We start from the raw sequence: 18534 nt of genomic DNA on the forward strand, positions 1-18534 counted from the left end.
CTGAGAAAACCTCTGAAAAGAGTATTTGTACCATAATATAACATCAAAGATCAGGCATTTGTGTAGGACAAAGTTTCACCACACATATGGCATTGGAAGTTCATGGCCAAGTAGGGTCTGCAGTGAAGAATTTGGGAGATGCTGCAAACTGCAAGCTGAGCAGAAAATGGGGCAAACATACTGCTTATGGTGGACATCACAGTTTGTGAGGTGACCATGACACAGCTTGCTCTGGGCTCTGCTCCCCAGGGAAGGTGAGGAACACTAGAGGACTATCCAGACCCAACTTTCAGCTCTCTTATCCCTTGGAGTTGGAAACATGAGGTAATTCCAGGATATTTCCCGCATATGTTCTACATATGTCTCAAATCTTTACACTATGAGCTCTGCAAAGAATAATATTGAGGTGCAGATGAGGTAATACCAGGCTCAGATGTAGACAAAAGGAATACAAGTGACAAAAGTGAGAAGCTTGCTTCTGCATAGCATTGTGATCAGAACACTGCTTTCTGTCTTTAGCTGTCTTGTTTCGACAGCTCAGGAATAGAAGAAGTCTAAATCCATCTCCTTGATCCTCACAGTTAGTGGTTGGATTCCCCTTTTACAGGGGCATTCTGCATGTCTGTGCTGGGTGGGTGACTTTCATGGATGCTTGTGGAAGGTGGCAACTCAGAATGCCTTTGAAAGTTACTGTCTGTGGAGCTCCTCAGAAGATATTTGAAATCACATTTCTTTTGCTTCTGATGTTGGCTTGTATCCAGCTTCCTTTCATGACTTTCACAAGTCCTGAGAATTAAGGCCTTCTGGCTATTCTGCTGGAACTGAGATGTTATGGGAGAGTCACTGTTCCCAAGTTGCCAGTTTGGCTTTACACCCACATTTCTGTTGGGTGTTTATGTGCCTACCTGTTGTGTGCTTCACAGGTTTCTGTTGCTAACACTTGACTAGACATAGATCAGTCTTTGTTCTGACTCAGTTGTAAAGCTTTTAAGGTATTTAGTGGTGAAAGTGGGACCATCCACCAGTCTTTCCTGACCTGACTACACCACTGATGACTGCCAGCTTCTCGTGACCCTGCACAAGGCAGGATGTGGATAGCCCATCAAAACAATGCTTATTACTGAACACTTTGAATGATTCTTTTCCTGATCAGTAACTTGGGCGTTGGTTTGGGTGACTCTGTAGTGAATTCTGGACTGAGTTCAGATATCTGAGATGCTCTTGGTTTATCTTACTGGCGAAACTCTTGACTAACACTTCAGTGTGTTGCATCCTGTCTGATAAAACCAACAATTTGCAGCTTCCCAATGATGACACTTAGTATAAAAAATGCTTTTAATGCAGTATCACGTATTTTGTCAGTTTTGTTTCAGGGTGACAAAACCCCCCTATGTTTGCAGAGATTGAGGCTTTTTGCACTTTGCAAATACTATATACTGAGGATAGAGCTTCCAGTGTGGGCAGAGGTACAGTAAAGGGAACCATACGACTGGATTAAGATCCTCCAAGGAAGAAAATGGCTGGAAGCAGCTCAGGTCTCTGCATTCAGCTGTTAAAGTTGAACTTCCAAGTTTCTAATCAAAAGCTGAAACCAGATGGAAGCAAAATGTGAGGAGTAATACAAAAAATATGTTGCAGAGAAGATCAAATGGAAGAAAGAACATGAGAATGTTCTCAATTGACTTCAGAGATCCTTCAGAAGCAGCTTGATAGGAGAGTCACCCTGTTACTACATCACCTTTATGTTGTCTATAGGTGCACACGGGTGAAACAAAGTAGAGCCTGGGGGAGCTGGGGGTATGCACTGCCACATTGCTCATGCCAGCACCGAACAGCTTAGGTTGTCTGTGTTACTGTATTAGGTTGAGGAAATTTAACAGGCTTTCTGTGATCTCTGAAGGGTCTCTTTGCACTATCCAGCTGAAAAGACAAGAATTGAAAGCAAGTGTCTCCTCTGCTGGTAAAATGTTGTTCTCATTTCTTTTGCTTTGAGGCAGTAGGATGACTTCTGTGCCCTCATGTGGAAGAGCGTGAGTTAGAAGGATTTGAAGCCTCATGATCCAAAGATCCAACAATTCAAGAAGGAGAAGGGAAAATAATTAATTAAATCACTCTAACAAGCAAGATGTGTCCTTATTCAGAGAACAGGAATACCATTCTTTCCTTCTTTGGGGAATACATGAGCAGAAAAATGAACTGGGAGACAATAACATAAGAGTGTTGTCAAAGTATTCCAAAAAATAACTGAGACTTGTGCAGATGCCAAGTCTAACTTTGGCTGATTCTCTTTTAGGAATTTTGTAGAGCAATTTTCTGAATTCTATTAATACAGCAAGCTCTGGATGCTCTGGCTCTACATTGTGGGAGGTAAAGGTGATTTCTTGTAGATTTTTCAGAGGTCAAGACAGTGTATACTTTTGAAACACAAATGCTATATATAAATTAAAAGATGGTGAAAAGGGAAGGGAAAGGGGAATGAAAGGAATAGACAGCAAAAGTGGAACCAGATTTCTAATGTAAAAGTAATATATTGAAAACATTTGATGGGATTTTTTTGGACTACATGGCACAGCAGTGGGCAGCAGCAAGCTGCTTTGCTGTCTCCATAGCCAGCATTCTGAATTTTCTATAAGCTGGTGCTGTGCCTCTGTTTGTACCCAGCACAGCAACATGGTTGCTGCCAGCAACGTGAAGGGAGCCCACTGCTGTTTAAAATAGGACAAGGTTGCCCTGTCAGTGGAAAAAACACAGTCATTTGTTGATAAGATAGTGTTTGTTAGCACTGTTAACCTATCAAGTCAAGGTGGTCGAGAGCAAAGGTAGCAGAGGTGTGACAGAATGGGAGGCCTATGATGTGTGCTGATGGCAGTACAGGATATATGTAGTCCATGATAATGGATGATTATAAGGAGATATTCTATATTCTGTACCATGGCAAGATGGTGAGGGATGGTATGTACTTGTCTGTTAGCTGACTGCTTTCTGTAGCATTATGTTTGGGGTTTAAACTGTATCTGGAGCTTTACCATCTACGAAGCAAGCATGTATACTGACCTTCCTTCTGTGAGCATCGTGTTTGGGCTATTGTTGGAAACAGGGTGCTGAAATAACAACCATTTCATCTGACTTGAATACATCAGGGGTTTAAATTATTTTTAATGATACAAACATCTTTTTAAGGGTGCACTGCAGCTACAGGCAGCCTGGAATCTTCAGGGAGGACTCTGATTTCAGTTACATCAAATTTTCTTCTATTTGTTTTCTTTCTCCTGTGCATATTATTTAACTTGAAGCAGTTGTATTTATTCCAGGAAAAGATCTTGTAATTGACTTGAAGAAGTGATGTGTTTGTGTCTCATGGTGTGTCTCTGTTTGTATAAAAGGCAGCCTTGGTTGTGCAGCCCTGGAAAATGTTTGTGTGCATGAGTAAGATCAGCTCTTGGTAGTATCTTGAGTAAATATTAGTTGTGATCCAATACAAGAGGCTGAAATGTTTAGTTGATTCCATGTTCATTCCCAGCTCCCTCAATGTCTTACATTTGTGCAAAAAGGAAGAGGCTAAAAAGAGGTCTAGATACCTTTACAGAAATACTAAAATCCTGTTTAGGTCCTAAAAGCTGTAGAAACTGTATTTGACAACCATTCTGCTCGTGGACCTTGAAGCTCAGCCCCTGCTTTCTGGACCAGACTGTCCACAAAGGCACCAAAATTTGCGAGGTTGAGAGAAGAAAGCTCAGCTTTCTGCTGTATTGCTTCAAAACACACCTCAGAAGAGGTCTAAGCCATTGTTTGTAATGTAAGGTAACACAATTTGTCATAAAGTAATACCTTGTCATCCTGCTTATTCCACCACACTGGGAAAATAAATACAAGAGTTTTCACTTTAACCTCTGCCTTAGAAATGAATTTAAACTTCAAGAATAAACATAAGATGAAGGGGACACAGTTTAAGAACTGGGAAATCATTCCTATGTATTCTGCCTGTTTATCCTTTGCTGTTGATTAGTCTCTGGTTTACAAAGGATCTTTTGTGCATTCACAGCAAAGATGTGAATGAAAGTAACTAGCAAAGCATCTAACAGTAACTGAACAACGATAAGGAATTAATGTTTGACAGTTACCTGTGATCAGGAAGCTGTCTCCAGATGGTTTCAGTTTCTCACATCTAGGTTCTAAACTGTTGTAGGGAATATTCCAGCAAACACAGAGTATCAGAAAAGCTGATGAATCATAGAGTGGTGGGGCTTGGAAGGACCTTTGGAGATCATCTAGTCCAACTCCCCTGCCAAAGCAGGTCCCACCTATATCAGGTCACACCTGAATGTGTCACCTGAGTCAGAACATATATCCATAAGCATACTATCACACAGTGATTGTAAGAATGTAGTTTTAATGAGCTTCTATCAACATACATGTCAAACTTACATAGTACAGTCTATCTATGTTGTATGAGTGTATGCATATAGTAACTGCTCTTCACAGCAATCTGCTGTAGCAATAAGAGAAACAAAAACTGATAAAACTCACTTGAAGGGATGAAAAATGCAAAGTTATGCAGCTTGTGTAGCAGTAGTCTGCAGGCAAATTGGAGGCAAAGGCAAAAATGCCTTTGAGAGCAGGAATGTTTTGAGTGAGAAGCATTATAGAAATAACTTCATTGCCTTGAGTGGAATCTGTGCAAGTAGAACGAGTCCAAACAGCTCTGATACAAGAAGAAAGGTGAAACCAATAGGAAGGAGAAAAAAAACCCCAAGCAACTGTTTGGAAAAGTTGTTCCAAACTAATTGGTGAGAGAAAAATGAGGAGAAGTGGGACTATGTTTAAGTGTTGGGAACTGAGAAGGCAAAGGCTGTTAAAGAGCTGAACTGCAGTTAAGTGGAGCTTCTGCATGTGCTGTCTGAGTGGTTCTTGTTGCTAGAAATCTTTTGCTAGAAGTGTTTTATCATTTTGCTTTCTGTCTGTTCACAGTGGAACAACTTGTGGCCTAAGCTGGTCTCAGAGCTAAGTCTCTAAAGTACTCGAGACACCGAAGGAGACATTAGTGTTACTGTAGAATTCTGAGTTGTGATGGACAGAAACTCTCTGCCCCCAACCATTATATGCCTTGGCTGCACAGAAGGAGCTGTGGTTGGACTTTAGCCATTCCAGCATAACTCTGCAGTGAATTGGAAGCACCAGTAAGCAAAATGTGAGTGCAGGTAGAAATGTTTGAGGAGGTGAAACTATTTAGGTGGCAAACTGGCTATGCCTGGCATCCACAGCCAGCCACTCCCTGAGTTCTGTTTTTACCTGACAGTGACCATGTACTCTTGGTACTTCCCTGTGGTGGTTTTGATTGCAGTGATCTCATTCTTCATCTTTTTTCCACTGCTGTGGAAGCTATTGGATGTAGGGGACTAGTCACTTCTCTCAACCTGCTGGTTATGCCCTGGCTAGTGCAGCATGGCAGAGATGCTAATGCCATTCCCCACGTGCTCACCTCTCGTGATTGATCACTGAATGAGCAGTGCAGTCATTTCAACTAAATCCCCTAAGGACTCTTAAAACCTGAAATGTAGCAGGTCAGGAGGGAAAGTGTTTGGAGGAGAGAGTTAAGTGGTATCTTCCTTTTCTACTCTCCCCGTGTACCTCCTTTCTCTTCTCCATTTCTGGACTGTCGTTGACATCTGAGTTATACAGAGCTGAACCCAATGGTTGGTGTTAGAGATCATGAGCATAAGTGCACATTTGCTGGATGCTCAATGTTTTTGGCCTGAAAACTCTTGAGAGTATTACTCCCTGTGAATAGGTCCCTCACTCCCAAACATACAATCATAGCAGAACATTTTTCAATGTCTTTCTGTAACCTCACTTTCTATTACACACAAACCACAGGCACATCTCTCAGGAGTGTTGTTTGGTGCAGTACTTTGTCCAAACATTTTTCCCACTGGATCTAATCCAGTCTGGGATCGCAACTGTCGTGAGAATGCAACAAATCATGCTGGGAAGTATCTAAATTTGCCCCTATTGGTCAAAGCAATGTTTATGCACAGCCAGAACCACATGACAGAGCAGAGAGGGTACTCTTGAACCCTTTTAGTAATATGTGCTAAAAAAATACCAGAGCTCCACATTTTTTGTATGAGTAAACCACAAAACTACTGTTTGCTGGTTTGAACAACCTCTGATTTGAACATCGTTGGAAAAAAGCCAGGAAAGCCACTGGAGTTAGCCCAGAAACATTTTTTATCCTTGTAGCCACTTTATTTATTCAGAGGAACAACAAAAAAAACCACCCACCCTCCAAAAAAACCCACCAAAAAAAAAAGCCTGTTCAAAAAATGTACTTTTTCTTTGACAGAGTGTTTTAGGGCTGTGCAGTGATTGCTTGAGATGTGGTACCTACAGGAAGGCTGCCAGTGGGAAGCCACCCAACAGAAAATAAATGCCACAAGCTTACAAATTCTTGCTCCTTTTCAGTCCTGTCTCAGATCAGTGTAAATCATTGTTCATTTCCTAGGTGGTAACTTCCTTCCATCTACAAGGTTATCTGAAAAGCATCAGCCTTGCAAAGAGGTATATTTAGCAGTTTTCCAGTGGAGTGAACTGCAGAGCTCTCATACAAACAGGACAAATGAATGAGAAAGTCATCTATTTCCCCCAGGTCCTCTGAACACTCTGCAGTGGTGGTTTTGTCTCTGATTTTAACTGATACTCAAGTTGCAAAATTCAGGGTTGAACACATATCAGAGGGAAAGATCTGAGGTGCTTGGATGACAGAGGCTCTGTCAGGAAAAGAGTGAAGCATGTTGGCAGGAGCACTGGCGTTGTTGCAGCCTGTTCTGCATGAGCTTTGAAGGGTAAAAGGTGCATTCATTCCTCCATCTACTACTTTATCATAAACACCTAAAACTATGGCCTGGCTGCTCCAGCCTCCAACTGCTGTTTCAATTTAGAGTATTGATAGGGAAGATCCTCTAGGGAAGACATGATCCCTGTTTTGAAGCCCCTCTGTTCATGATCACCTCTCTGCTGAGAGAGTTGTGGCATCTTCTGTGCCTTATTAATCAGGGTGACAGTTTGAGAAACGAACAGGCAGGAAAATATAAAATGAAGATTAATGGGATTAGTTGCAAAGCAGTTAAGTACTGTGAAAAATGGGCAAAAATAGAATGAGAGCTGCTGTTGTTGAGGAGCATTTAAAAATAATATTAAGTTGGATCCTGAGAACAAAACCAAAAATTAGTGCATGAAAATAAAAGAGAAATCAGAATGGGATGGAGAAAATGTGATAAACCAAAGCATAAACATGCAAACTGCAAGGCAGTCTGTGTGATTTCAGGTTAGCTTCAGCTGGGTGCTCAGTAGTACAGCCATTTCCTAAATCTGTCAGCATTATTCAAAGAGACAGCAGTTTGTAAGTACAAACAAGGCAATGCCCAGAAAGTGACAATATTAAATGGTTGTTGAATCACCTTTTATGCTCCAATGTAAGATCCTGTTTCAACTAGTTAACAGAAAGCCAGGATTTTTTCACTTGTCTTGCAGTGGAAGATCAATGGCAAGACTGCTGCAAGTGTGTACTTTATCTGAAGAATGACTGGTTGTTATGAATATAAGGAATAAACTCTTCCAATAAACATCATTTTTCCAGCCCGGTGCTGGAGAAGCCAGGAGCAGCTCCAGTTTGCAAAATCTCATTTATTAATTTGATTATGCCTGTGTGCCCTTGCATAGCTTTGATGTTTAGAAGTCAGTGCTTAAGCTCTGCTGCAGATGACAGATGTATTGGAAGTTATTAATCACTGAATGATTCATTTGTTCACCTGCAATAGACAATGACTAAGCAGTATGGTAAGTGGAAGATGACCCGAGTTTAGGGAAGATGAGATAAATATTATTTGTTTGAGTTTGTCCCAAATCCACTGTAGTTAAGACAGTCTGTATGTTAAACTCAAAAGAAATGTCTGGTTATTTTTAAACAAAACAGAAAATGAGGACCTGTAATGTCTTTACAAGCTGGTGAAATAGAGAGCATTTCAGAACTTGAAGTGCAAATTCAAAGGACATTTCTAGGTTGATTATAACTTAAACTGCTTGAGACAACAGTTTCCAGCTTCAGGAAGATAAATCTCTTGGTGTAACTTAATTGGATGGAAAATGGTGCATTTGTCAGTAGTGCTGAGCTAATACAGCAGTCTGATACTCCTGGCATGTATGGCTTTAATTTCCATAGTGCCACTCCTCTTTGTGCTGTGTATGGAAATTGTAATGAGAGGAACTGATGAACTCAGGAGACAGCAGAAAGCCTTTAACTTTTGTCAGAAGCTTTATCACCGCGGTTCTGCCAGTTCTGGGGACTCTCTTACAGCAGCAATAAGGAGGAAGCAAGAAAACTTCAACAGAGCATTGTCAAGTGCAAGTAAACCAAACATCACTTCTCTTTTTTTCAATGTAATGTATCAGCAATTAGTCATTAATTGTATCAGAGCTTCAATACATAGGAAGCAGCTTTGCGTGTAGGTTGCTATTCTTATGTGGCAAGCAGTGAAATAAGAAGGTGATGTCTGTTATAGATGGCTTTTCTGCATCAGCTTGTTGCCAGCAGTCATGTGGGCAAAAGTAGCTGCATGTTGTGTGTTTTTGCCCATTTTTTCACTGATACCATTCTGTGTAGTAATTCCAGTACTGGAGTTGGCAAACAACTGCAAGAGATCCACGTTAGATGGCTGTTGAAAATGGTGTTCGTGCCTAACTTCTGAATTTGGCTTGTCCAATAACTTGCTTCAGTCAGACATGTGAAAAGCTGTTTGCTTCAGCCTAACAATAGCACTTGCAAAGTTTGTTGTGCTTGGCTTCAATGATCTGCTTTGGGAGTGCACTTTGAAAGAGAACTTCAAGAACTCTTGTCTTCCTAGAACGAGAGCAGTCCCAGTTTGGAGCAGCACTTTCCCATCACAGCCTGCCTTTCCTATGCTACTAAGCACCTACATTTCTTTTGATGATACTAAAATCTCTTTACTCTCCTTGTCTTTTCTGATTTTATAGTCTTAGGAAACTAATGGAGGAACAAGGGACTTTTCATACACCTTTTGCATTCTGGTCACACCTTTAGCTCTTCATCTTAGCTCGTTACCGGCAGCTGTTCCAAGTCAGAATATTCTTAACTTAAACATTTAGTTTTACTGTTTGACAAACAATATTTGTGGCTAAAATTTGTTATAATTGTTGTCAGTTCACATAAAAGCTATTGAAAAATTTTTACATAATATCTGCTTGGTTTTTTACTACCTTAATAGGAAATTGGGTTTCATGACTTATTCTTAATGTTGTGGGAAAGCAGAATAAAAGCTTGGATCTTAACAGTTATAGGTCTGACACAGTGTTCATCATCTAGGTAATTGTATACATTCATTATTTACCTATTCAGTGGCACACTCCACCCCACTTCAAATGTCTTTACATGGTGTCAAAAGACTCACAATGTATGTATTTTTAGAAATTTGAGTTCCAGGCTGTGTGAAGAGCCTGGAACTGAAGCAATCATTTCCAGTTGGTGACGGGACTTTTTTTCCCCTCCCTTTTCTTGCTGTGCATCAAGTCTATACAAACTGAAAATGAATAGAGCTTGCATGTTACTGCAACATCTCACACTGAACTTTGGATCTAGTATACAGTTTAACTCCTAAGTAAGAAAAGCTCTGCTTTAAATAGAGGCTGTAATAAAAGCCTTGTTATTTATTGGGTTAATAGAACACTCACAAGGGAATTTGGATTGTACATGTTCCTTTCTTCCTGCTTCAGCCTAACTTGTTTTGAGAGTTGGATTCTGTGTGGTAGAATTGGAATCTTACCAAATCAAATGATTCAAGAGGAAAAAGGAAAACAGAACAAAATCCCCAGAGGATGCATATGATCAGTAGCAACAGCAGATGTGCTTTTCAGAGAGATGCCGAGAGCATCTGCTCTGTGTTCATCCGAGGCTAAAGGTATTACCTAGGTTGAATGTTATTGCAGAGCTTTACAACTGCATGAGTCATTTCTCAAATGATCACGCTTTAGATCACAAACTTAAAGGCAAGATCTTGCTAAATGCCTGAAGAGGGGCCACTATGTATGCTGGATTATGTAAATACAAATGATACAAAAGAGACAATCCATGAGTCAGTGCATTCAGTACAGGCTTGCCTTTTCCAGGCAGAAGGAGCCATCACACAGGAACTGAGTATGAAGTGAAGCACCAGTTTGCAGAGTAAGAACGGTGGATCTTGTGCTTTATCTCTGGCTGGCAACACACTGTTTGGAGGCCATGTGTGCCAAAGCAGTGCTTCAAAAGAAAAAGCCACATGACTTTAAAGAATTAATCCATTTAACTCATCTAGAGATGAGCATTTGTGAGGGTTGTTTGTTTTGGTATAGAGCAAGAAAAACTTGTCCTCCAGAACAGTTTGGCAGAAGCACAATGGAAGAATCTCTTACCTCCCCCTGGTGACTTTAGTTGGGCTGAGGAGAGCTCATCTCTGAATGCTAGCACAACATTTGCAGACAATGTCAGCATTTATTTGAACCATTATGGAGCTGTTTTGCTCTTTATCACTAACCAAAACAAAGTAAAATCCCTTTTTCTAATGAGATGTTGGTCCTGTCATATTCCCTTATGCTGTCTAAAACCAAAGGATACCGTCTCCTGGCCAGATTGGAAGTTGGATTATTCAGTCTTATTTGTAGGCATATAGAAGCTGCCTGTTCTAGAGCAAAGAATTCTTCTAGAAGGCAGCCAGAGAAAAGTGAAAATACAATCCACAGTGATTCCAAGCCTACAAGTAAATTCCCTGACAGTGGTTGCAATTGCTTTAATGAAAGATGCTGCTTGCTAAAGAAAAGCTGGCAAGGGTGTGGCTCCCACAGCATTTCTCTTTAACCACATGTTTAACTAAGGGATTAGACAATGAAGCAGCAGTGTCATGTAAGGGATGGAAGGATCTATATCAAGAAATCGTGCCTGTTATGTAACCTGGCTCTTTCTCTGTCGATGTAAAAGTTTCCCGTCTGTGTTGCAGTTGAAGTGAAAATACCCCAAGCGAGGCCTGATGAAGTGTAACCTGATGGCAGGTTTAGGCATTCGAGTGGGATTTGTGGCATTCCAGGCTTTTGGCATCAGCTCAGCAGTGGCTATGATTGTGTAACCAGTAGGATTTCAGACATGTGTCGTCGTCCCCCACGTCCCCTCCCAACAAAAACCACCACCAAAAACTGTAATAAGAGCGGTGATGAGAGGATGAGTCCCATGTTAGGTGATGGAAGCTGATTATGGTCCGCACCTTCTTCATCAACTGATTATGGTCCACACCTTCTTCATCTTTCTAGAGAACCATCTGTTTTCCTTCAGGCAAACTTTAGCTTGCACCCCTTAGTCAGACCAAATGAGCAGCAGTGAAATCGTTGGTGTCATGCATGTGGCATTTGGCTAAAGGTGAAACCACGTCTGGTCTGCTTTGCTTTTTATATTTAAGGATCTTGGTTTTCTTGCCTCAGAATCTAAAGAGAAGAATTTCAGATTCTCCTAATAGTGGCTGTGTAATTCTTCCAAGAAATGTTTCACAGCAATCCCACTACTTGATCTTATTTTATATGAAGCATCTTTCCTTTTTCTTAGCTATAATTGCTTTCAAGTGTGCTGCAAGATAGCAGTTATGGTGAACAAAGTTGATCTGTAGAGATCCTTGCTCACAAGCTTTTCAGTTATTGTCACTTCATGCCAGTAAGTGAGTGGGGTTGTCCAGTCCATTCCATTGCAGAACTCTCCATGCTGAGCTGCAGTCTTGAATCAGCATGTACATCAAAACTATAGCTATCAGAAAGGAAACCAACTCATCCACGTATGGATGCTCTTGTCATTCCCTGCATACAGTGGAAACAGCAGCAAAACAAGCTGGTTTGGGTGCCTTTAACAGTGTTTCTGCAGTGTAAATTGAGCTATGATGTCACATGGCTCCTCAGTCCCTCATCCCTTCTTTTGCAGTTGTGTGAGTTTGATCACATTGGATCTCAATTACAATCCAGAAAGTTCCTGCTGAGCAGTAACCCTGTAATTGTTTTCCACTTGCTTTAAAACCATGTAAGATGCCAGGTTTCCACCTTTGCTCTACTGTGTAACCTCTCAGTATGATTTGCTGTAACTGCCATCAGTCTGATTTCCCCAGCAAATGAGTTTGTAATGTGCTGCCGTCTCATCAGTAACTGTAAGGCACTGAGGGAGGGCACTGTTGAAAGCAGTTTCTCAATCAGTAAACATAACACTGCCATTGCATAGGAATGTGGATCAAAAACAACAACAACAAGAGCCTCTAAGCAAGGCACTCAGGCCTCTGTATCTGACTGTGCAGCAATTCAGCATTCTGTGCAGTGATGCTAAAGAAGTATTTGGAAAATCACCTTCTTCAACACTGAAAATAGGTAAAATGCCTTAGAATACATAATTTTGCATTGCTGTTTGTATTTCACGTGCATAATCTATCTCTAAAAGTTCTATCACTCTTATATGTTGCTCTGGGATTCCTCCTGGGTGCCCTTTCCTGAAGAGCAAACTGAAGACAGGTGCTTTTGTTCCCTTTTCTGTACTTGGGCCGGAAAGCATTGTGTGCAACAATCTACTGTAACATAATGATGTAGGAGATCGAGTCACTGCAGCTGAGATAATATCTCAGGCATCTCTGGATGGATTTTATCTCTGGGGGGGAAAAAAGAATTAACAACAGCTTGGCACTGAGTTAGCTTTCTAATTAAATCTTGATGTAGCCCTTTGCTTTTAAGATACCAGGTGTTGCCCAAGGAAGCAGAGAGCAGTCAGGATAATCGGTGCACACCTTGGTTCACCTCCTGGAGGCATTGCTTTCTGAGAGCTAGTTGCTGGTACAGTATATCTTCACAATGTGTTTGTGTGGAGGAATTTTCTGTGGCAGTTCACCTATCTGTGATGTAGGATGCTCAGAGATACTTTGTATGGAGATAATCAGGTCTTTATGAGAGATGTCATTGGCTTCAGTGTGGTTTGGAAAGCTAAGCCTCTGGAGTATCAACAGCAGTATCAAAAATGCTCTCCCAGCTTTTGTTCTGTTTCAGATTATATTAACCCAGCCTGTGCTGGAGACCAGTAGCATTTGTGAGTTTCTACACAGCAATTGTTGTATGAATTTTGTAGTTATTCATCCACGGAGTGAAATTCAAACAGTACAGGGCCATGTTTAATAGGCTCCATCTACATAACTGAAATTGTTCAAAAGCTCTTTCTCAGCCTTTCTGTAGATGGGTGACAACTGTGTTTCAACAAAAAGCCTGGTAATTTAGCTGTTGTCTGCAAGCACACAAATTGTGGCATCACTGAGAGTCGTGCAGTCCTTGCCTCTCACTCAAGGCAGAAGCATTTCTGGCAGATAACTTGTCTCATCTCTCTCTGGCATGTCCAGAGATGACAATTCCTTATACCTCCAGGCAGTCAGTCCTGTACTTCATTTCTGGCTGTTTAGGGTACCCTTACTGGATGACACTGACCTCTTTAGATTGCATGAAACTCAGTCCTTGAGCTTTATCAAGAATATTTTTCTGTTGCTGGAGGTGACAGGGAATTGTGATGCCAGTTACTGCACGAATGGCTTGGACTGCAGTTGGTTTAAATCCTAGCAAACATCTGTAACTGGAATGAAGTTTGAGTGCTGCAGGGGGAATCTTACAGGTTGGGTTTGTGTAACTGTGGTCAGGGATGGAGCCTTACCTTACCCCCTAAGCAGGAGTTAACACAAAAATTGAAATACAGCAAGAATTCTTTTTCTAAGAAGGCACTTTTCCAGGTTTTTCTAATTGTATAAACATAAACCCCACATTCTCATTAAATTCATCTGCACCACTTCTCAGCAGATCATTGGTCACACCAACGTGTCACACAGGCACCACAATAACATATGTGCAGGGAGAAAAATGACACATCCCCTTAAAATCTAAGTTACAGGCTTGGGTTTGTAGCTCTAAGTCTGAAATTCCAGATCATGCAATTGACAGTGGGATCAAGATCAAGTGTGAGTCCATCAAACTGTCCTTACACCCTTACACCCTCCTTTTTGAGACCTTTTTCATCAGCAGGCAAGAAATGTCAGTAGTACAAGAGATTGCTGCCATGAAGGAGGAAGCAGTAGTCCAGCTTCAGTCTTGGGAGCACAAAATAAAAATCAGCTGGAGGGGTAAATGTGGACTAGATCACATCAATATCTGCAAGACTAAGTAAAGCCTCCCTGGAATGAATAGCTAAATGGTTATTAATAGAGATTTTCATGAAAGTCCAGATGTATAACAGTAGTTCATAAAGCCTTTACTGACAACTCCTTGGTCCCTCAGATTGGATGTTTTAGGTAGCAATATCTTTTTCTTGATGGAAATGTGCTTTAAGGTATAGTCAGAGGAGCTCCTCAGTGGGATGGATGTGGAAGGAATGTCAGCTCCCAACATTGCTTTAAGAAGAAAGTCATGAATTCCAGAGCTTTTTGAAGAAATGCCAAGTCTTACACATGTTTGGAATTACCAAATGCATTCATGAGACACTTTAAATTGCAGTTTTGGTGTGTCAGTGCTAAAATCATGGCAGTCTCCATAAACATAGAAGTGCTGGATGAGTAGCAGCTTCATTTTGCCCTAGTCACATCATGTCATGTGTGGTAAAAAGCACTTCTGTTACTTTTGTCCAGCAAAGAGCACAGACAGGACTCTGCTCCAATGAGTTTCCCTTTGCCTCAGAATACTGTGTATTTCACTGGTCTCCCTCCATCTCTCCTGCCAGGTTGCTGCCATGCTGTTGTGTTCTGCTACTGTGTCAGAGCATCTGATGCCTACATGACTGCACTGTAAGTATTTCACAGTCTTCGTTGCCTCCCCCTGCTCCAGAACAAGTCGTCATTATTTGGAGGACACAGGACAGTCAGGAGCCTGCCCTCTCTTTGACCTTTCAGATAACTGACTATTCATGCAAATATTGCAAATATGTTGTTCTGGAGAGAGCAAAGCATTCTCACTGGAATATTGCTGTCCCACACCATAACCACCTACTAGAGGGGGCTGAAAATGAGCATAGCAGTGATTATCAGGAATAGTCTGTGGCTCAGTGCCTTCCACTTCACACAGGCATGCACTATCATACCAGAAAGCAAGTCTTGCTTTGGTTTGGTTGTTTCTACTGGCACTATCTGACCACAATTCATTTTCTCTAGGGATCTGCTGCCCTTCTTAGCTGTTTCCATGAGAAGCAAATGTTAAGTCTGCTTTTTTCATTAAAGAAGTAACTGTGTGAGGGAAGGCAAGGGTGACAGTGTGCCCTCTAGGATTTGGAAGAAACCAAGCTGAAAAACCTTAATGTTATTTGTTTTGAAACACTTTCTGTGGTGGATAACAAGTGCTCTTCCAAAGGCAACAATGAGAGAAACTGAGAGAAACATTCAGTGTGCAACGACTGAAACACCCACCACAGGCTCCAGGCTCCACCGTGAACAGAATTCTAGAGGTCAGTGTTCCCTAAAGCACAGAGGTTTTGAGTGGAGGATTATTTTAGGGCTCTATGATAAAATATGGCTCTGATGGCAAGTCCCCACTGGCAACATCCTAACTTGAGAGAATTTTCAACTTTTAGCTATGAGCCACATGAACTTCTAAATTTTATGTGTATATTGACATTTGCAATCCCACCTGCAATAAGTAATGAGCTGTGAAATACCACTTTAATGCAAAGATACATAGATCTAGATTCTCCTCTTGTGCAGTCCCAAAGGAACTCAGACTGGTTTATTTTTGCAGTGAAAAGAGTTTGCCAATTTGAAACCAAAACACACTAAAGGTCTTACTAAGCAATTGATGTGGTGCTATGAAGAACTAGTGTTTCTACCAGGAGTTCACCAAGGTCATTAATGACATAAAACTCATATCTTTATGGATAAAAAGTAAAACTGGAAGCAAATTTCACAGGGTCTTTTTTACTGTCTTGGTAGTTTGACAAAGTAAACCTACAAGATTTTCACAGCAAACTGGTGGGGTTTGTGAGGAAAACTCCTTTGTTGTGGAAGAGAGGAATATGCATGAGAACTGTGTGAAGAAATGTGTTCCTGTTGCAGAATGCTGAGCACAGATTATCCAGTGCAGAGTTGTAAGGCTGAATGAGACAGCTGAGCAGCTTTTGAAGGGTTCTGCTGGTGAATAAATTGCAATACACAAAAGGTTTCCAAAAGAGTTTAATAAATAATGAGGTTCTTTCTGTACTGTATAAACTATAAATATACCATGCAGTCCTTTATAACTTAAAATAATTTACAGACTGAGGTAGGGGGGTAGGAGGATGTTGTTGTGGGGTTCAGATCCGTCTCAGGGTCTCCCTGACTTCCTGCTGAGCACACACACACAGGCTGTGTCGATCCGAATGAATCTCCAGGCTGCTTGTTTGCCCTCCATGGTCAGGGCTTTGACAAAGGTGTGTGTGGTGGTGCAGTAGGAGTTCCAGTGCTTCGCGTCGATCCCCCGGCACCCACTGGACACTGGCTTAGGGTCCCTGCACTTGGTCTCGAAAAAGTACTGCTTAAAAACGTTGTTGTTAATGTTGACCTCTCCCAACACTGTCACCTCTTTGCCTTTAATGTCAGTGGCTGTGGTTTTGTCCCCAACCCACATGCTGACACTGTCACACACTGAGAACTCTCCCCGGTGTAACACGGGATGCGCGGTCCTCTTGGTCCTGGCAGTCCTGTTGAGAGAAGCTGCACTGCTGAGAAATGCCATGTTGTGTCCTTGCCCTGACACTGGCGGGGGCTGTGTGCTGAACAGCACCCGAGGAGATCGGAAACGCCGCCTCTTAAACACTTTTGGGTCCATGGTGATATTTATAGCTTCTCTTCTACCCATCGTCCAAGTAGAGTGGCCAGGGGATGTCTGCGGAGCTGCCTCGGGAATGTGGTGTCTGTCACTCGGGTGGGTATTGAGCAGGGAGTGTTCTGCAGGATACTCCAGTGGAGCATTGTCCTCTGACTTTGGAGCTGCCTGTGTGCCGATCAAAAAAGCTATGATCAGAGTGTAGTACAGCATGGACATTACGCTATGCACCTAGAACAAAAGAGAAACACCATGTTACTGCAAGCCATGCTGCCACAAACGGATGCCATCGCTCACAAGACATTTGTAAGATACCCAGGGTCACACAGATTTCATCAGGTGTGGGTGCCAGATGTTGTTCTTCAGGAAGAGCTCATTCATCCAGCATAAATGTTCTTAATAAAGCGAGAACATTAGAAAATAATAGCTAGATTATTATTAATTCCTTTGGTATTTGTTGTTAGAACACTGTTTATGAAGCACTTGTTTGGTGTTATTAATGTGGAGACCATATGGCAACAGCATGTTCCCAGGAGTAAAATCTCTAGTGATTTTTACGGCAACCTTTTTGGCCAGGGCTGGTCTCCTGGCTGCAAATATCCTGCAGAGCAGTGGAAGTAGGAGTCCCTTGGCTAAAATATCTGTCCATTCAGTTAATTTGTCTGCAGAGGTGTCCTTGGGGGCAGGGTGGGGACCACCAAGCCAGAACTTGTGGAAGGAGGGGGGAGCCCCAGTGAATTGTGTCATTATCACACACTCAAGAGCCACGCTTACCTGCCATGTGGACAGACCTCACCACTCTGGCTGTCTCAGCAGCCTCCAGCAGCTTCCTTCTATCCCATCTGCCCTTTCAGGACACACCACATAGCTGATTTTGGGCAGATAAAGCCTAAGCTCCTGCCCAGAAGAGCTCAGGCGTCACATATCACAAGGACAGATGGGATTTTCCATGTTCAAGCTGACTATTAGGACAAATATGGGTATTACATAGGAGCACCATGGGTAACAGGCTACTTCTGTGTTGGTATCTAGGTATAGCACAGCTAAAACCACTGTGTCCATAGTAATGGGAATTAGGTACAGGGAAGGACCTTCCTTTTTTCAGAGTGCCAGGAGCAAGAAGCTCCACAAATGTCACTGCATGTCAGATCCTGTGTCAGTGCTAGTTATCCTTTGATCTGGACAATATGCAGGTCTGTTTGGGTGTGGAAAAGGGTAAGGTAAACATCTACAACTTCACTAAGACCAATTTTGTGCTGGAAGACCACCAGCAGCAGTAATACCTTGTTAGGGAACTACCATGTGTTGAGTAATCCAGCCACATGTTGGGTTAACAAATCAGCAGCAGGCATCCTGGGAATAAGAGGCATTCAGAAATGACCTGAAATTGCAGTTAAGGGCAGACTGTATTTCCTCTGTGAAGACTTATTAAGCAGAGACAGGGTATAAACAGAAAAAAAACCCTACCAAGCAAAGCTCCTCCCCGTCTCTGACTTGTTTTGCCTGACATGTCTCAGCTGGCCCTGAATTACACTGTGTCCGGCCAGCAGGCAGGCAGCCGCACATAGACTGGACAAACAGGGTTTTGTAAAAGAGGAATCAGGCTCTGCAGTTCCACTGTGACTTCCCAGCAGGTCTTAATGTTTTTTCTGGGTG

General features: G+C 41.9%; 1 protein-coding gene across 2 annotated transcripts in view; it reads right to left on the reverse strand.

The window, feature by feature from the left end:
* Window positions 1-16284: 16284 nt before the first annotated feature.
* The window catches only part of NGF (nerve growth factor), a 34417-nt gene continuing 32167 nt past the window's right edge, over window positions 16285-18534 (reverse strand). For both annotated transcript variants that reach the window (XM_062013756.1, XM_062013757.1), the window contains exon 3: window positions 16285-17109. In XM_062013756.1, coding sequence (XP_061869740.1) covers window positions 16378-17097 — 720 coding nt within the window. In that variant the 5' untranslated portion in view covers window positions 17098-17109 and the 3' untranslated portion in view covers window positions 16285-16377. The remainder of the gene's footprint in view (window positions 17110-18534) is intronic.

This window comes from Colius striatus, chromosome 22 (genome assembly GCF_028858725.1).
Source record: "Colius striatus isolate bColStr4 chromosome 22, bColStr4.1.hap1, whole genome shotgun sequence".
NCBI lineage: Eukaryota > Metazoa > Chordata > Aves > Coliiformes > Coliidae > Colius > Colius striatus.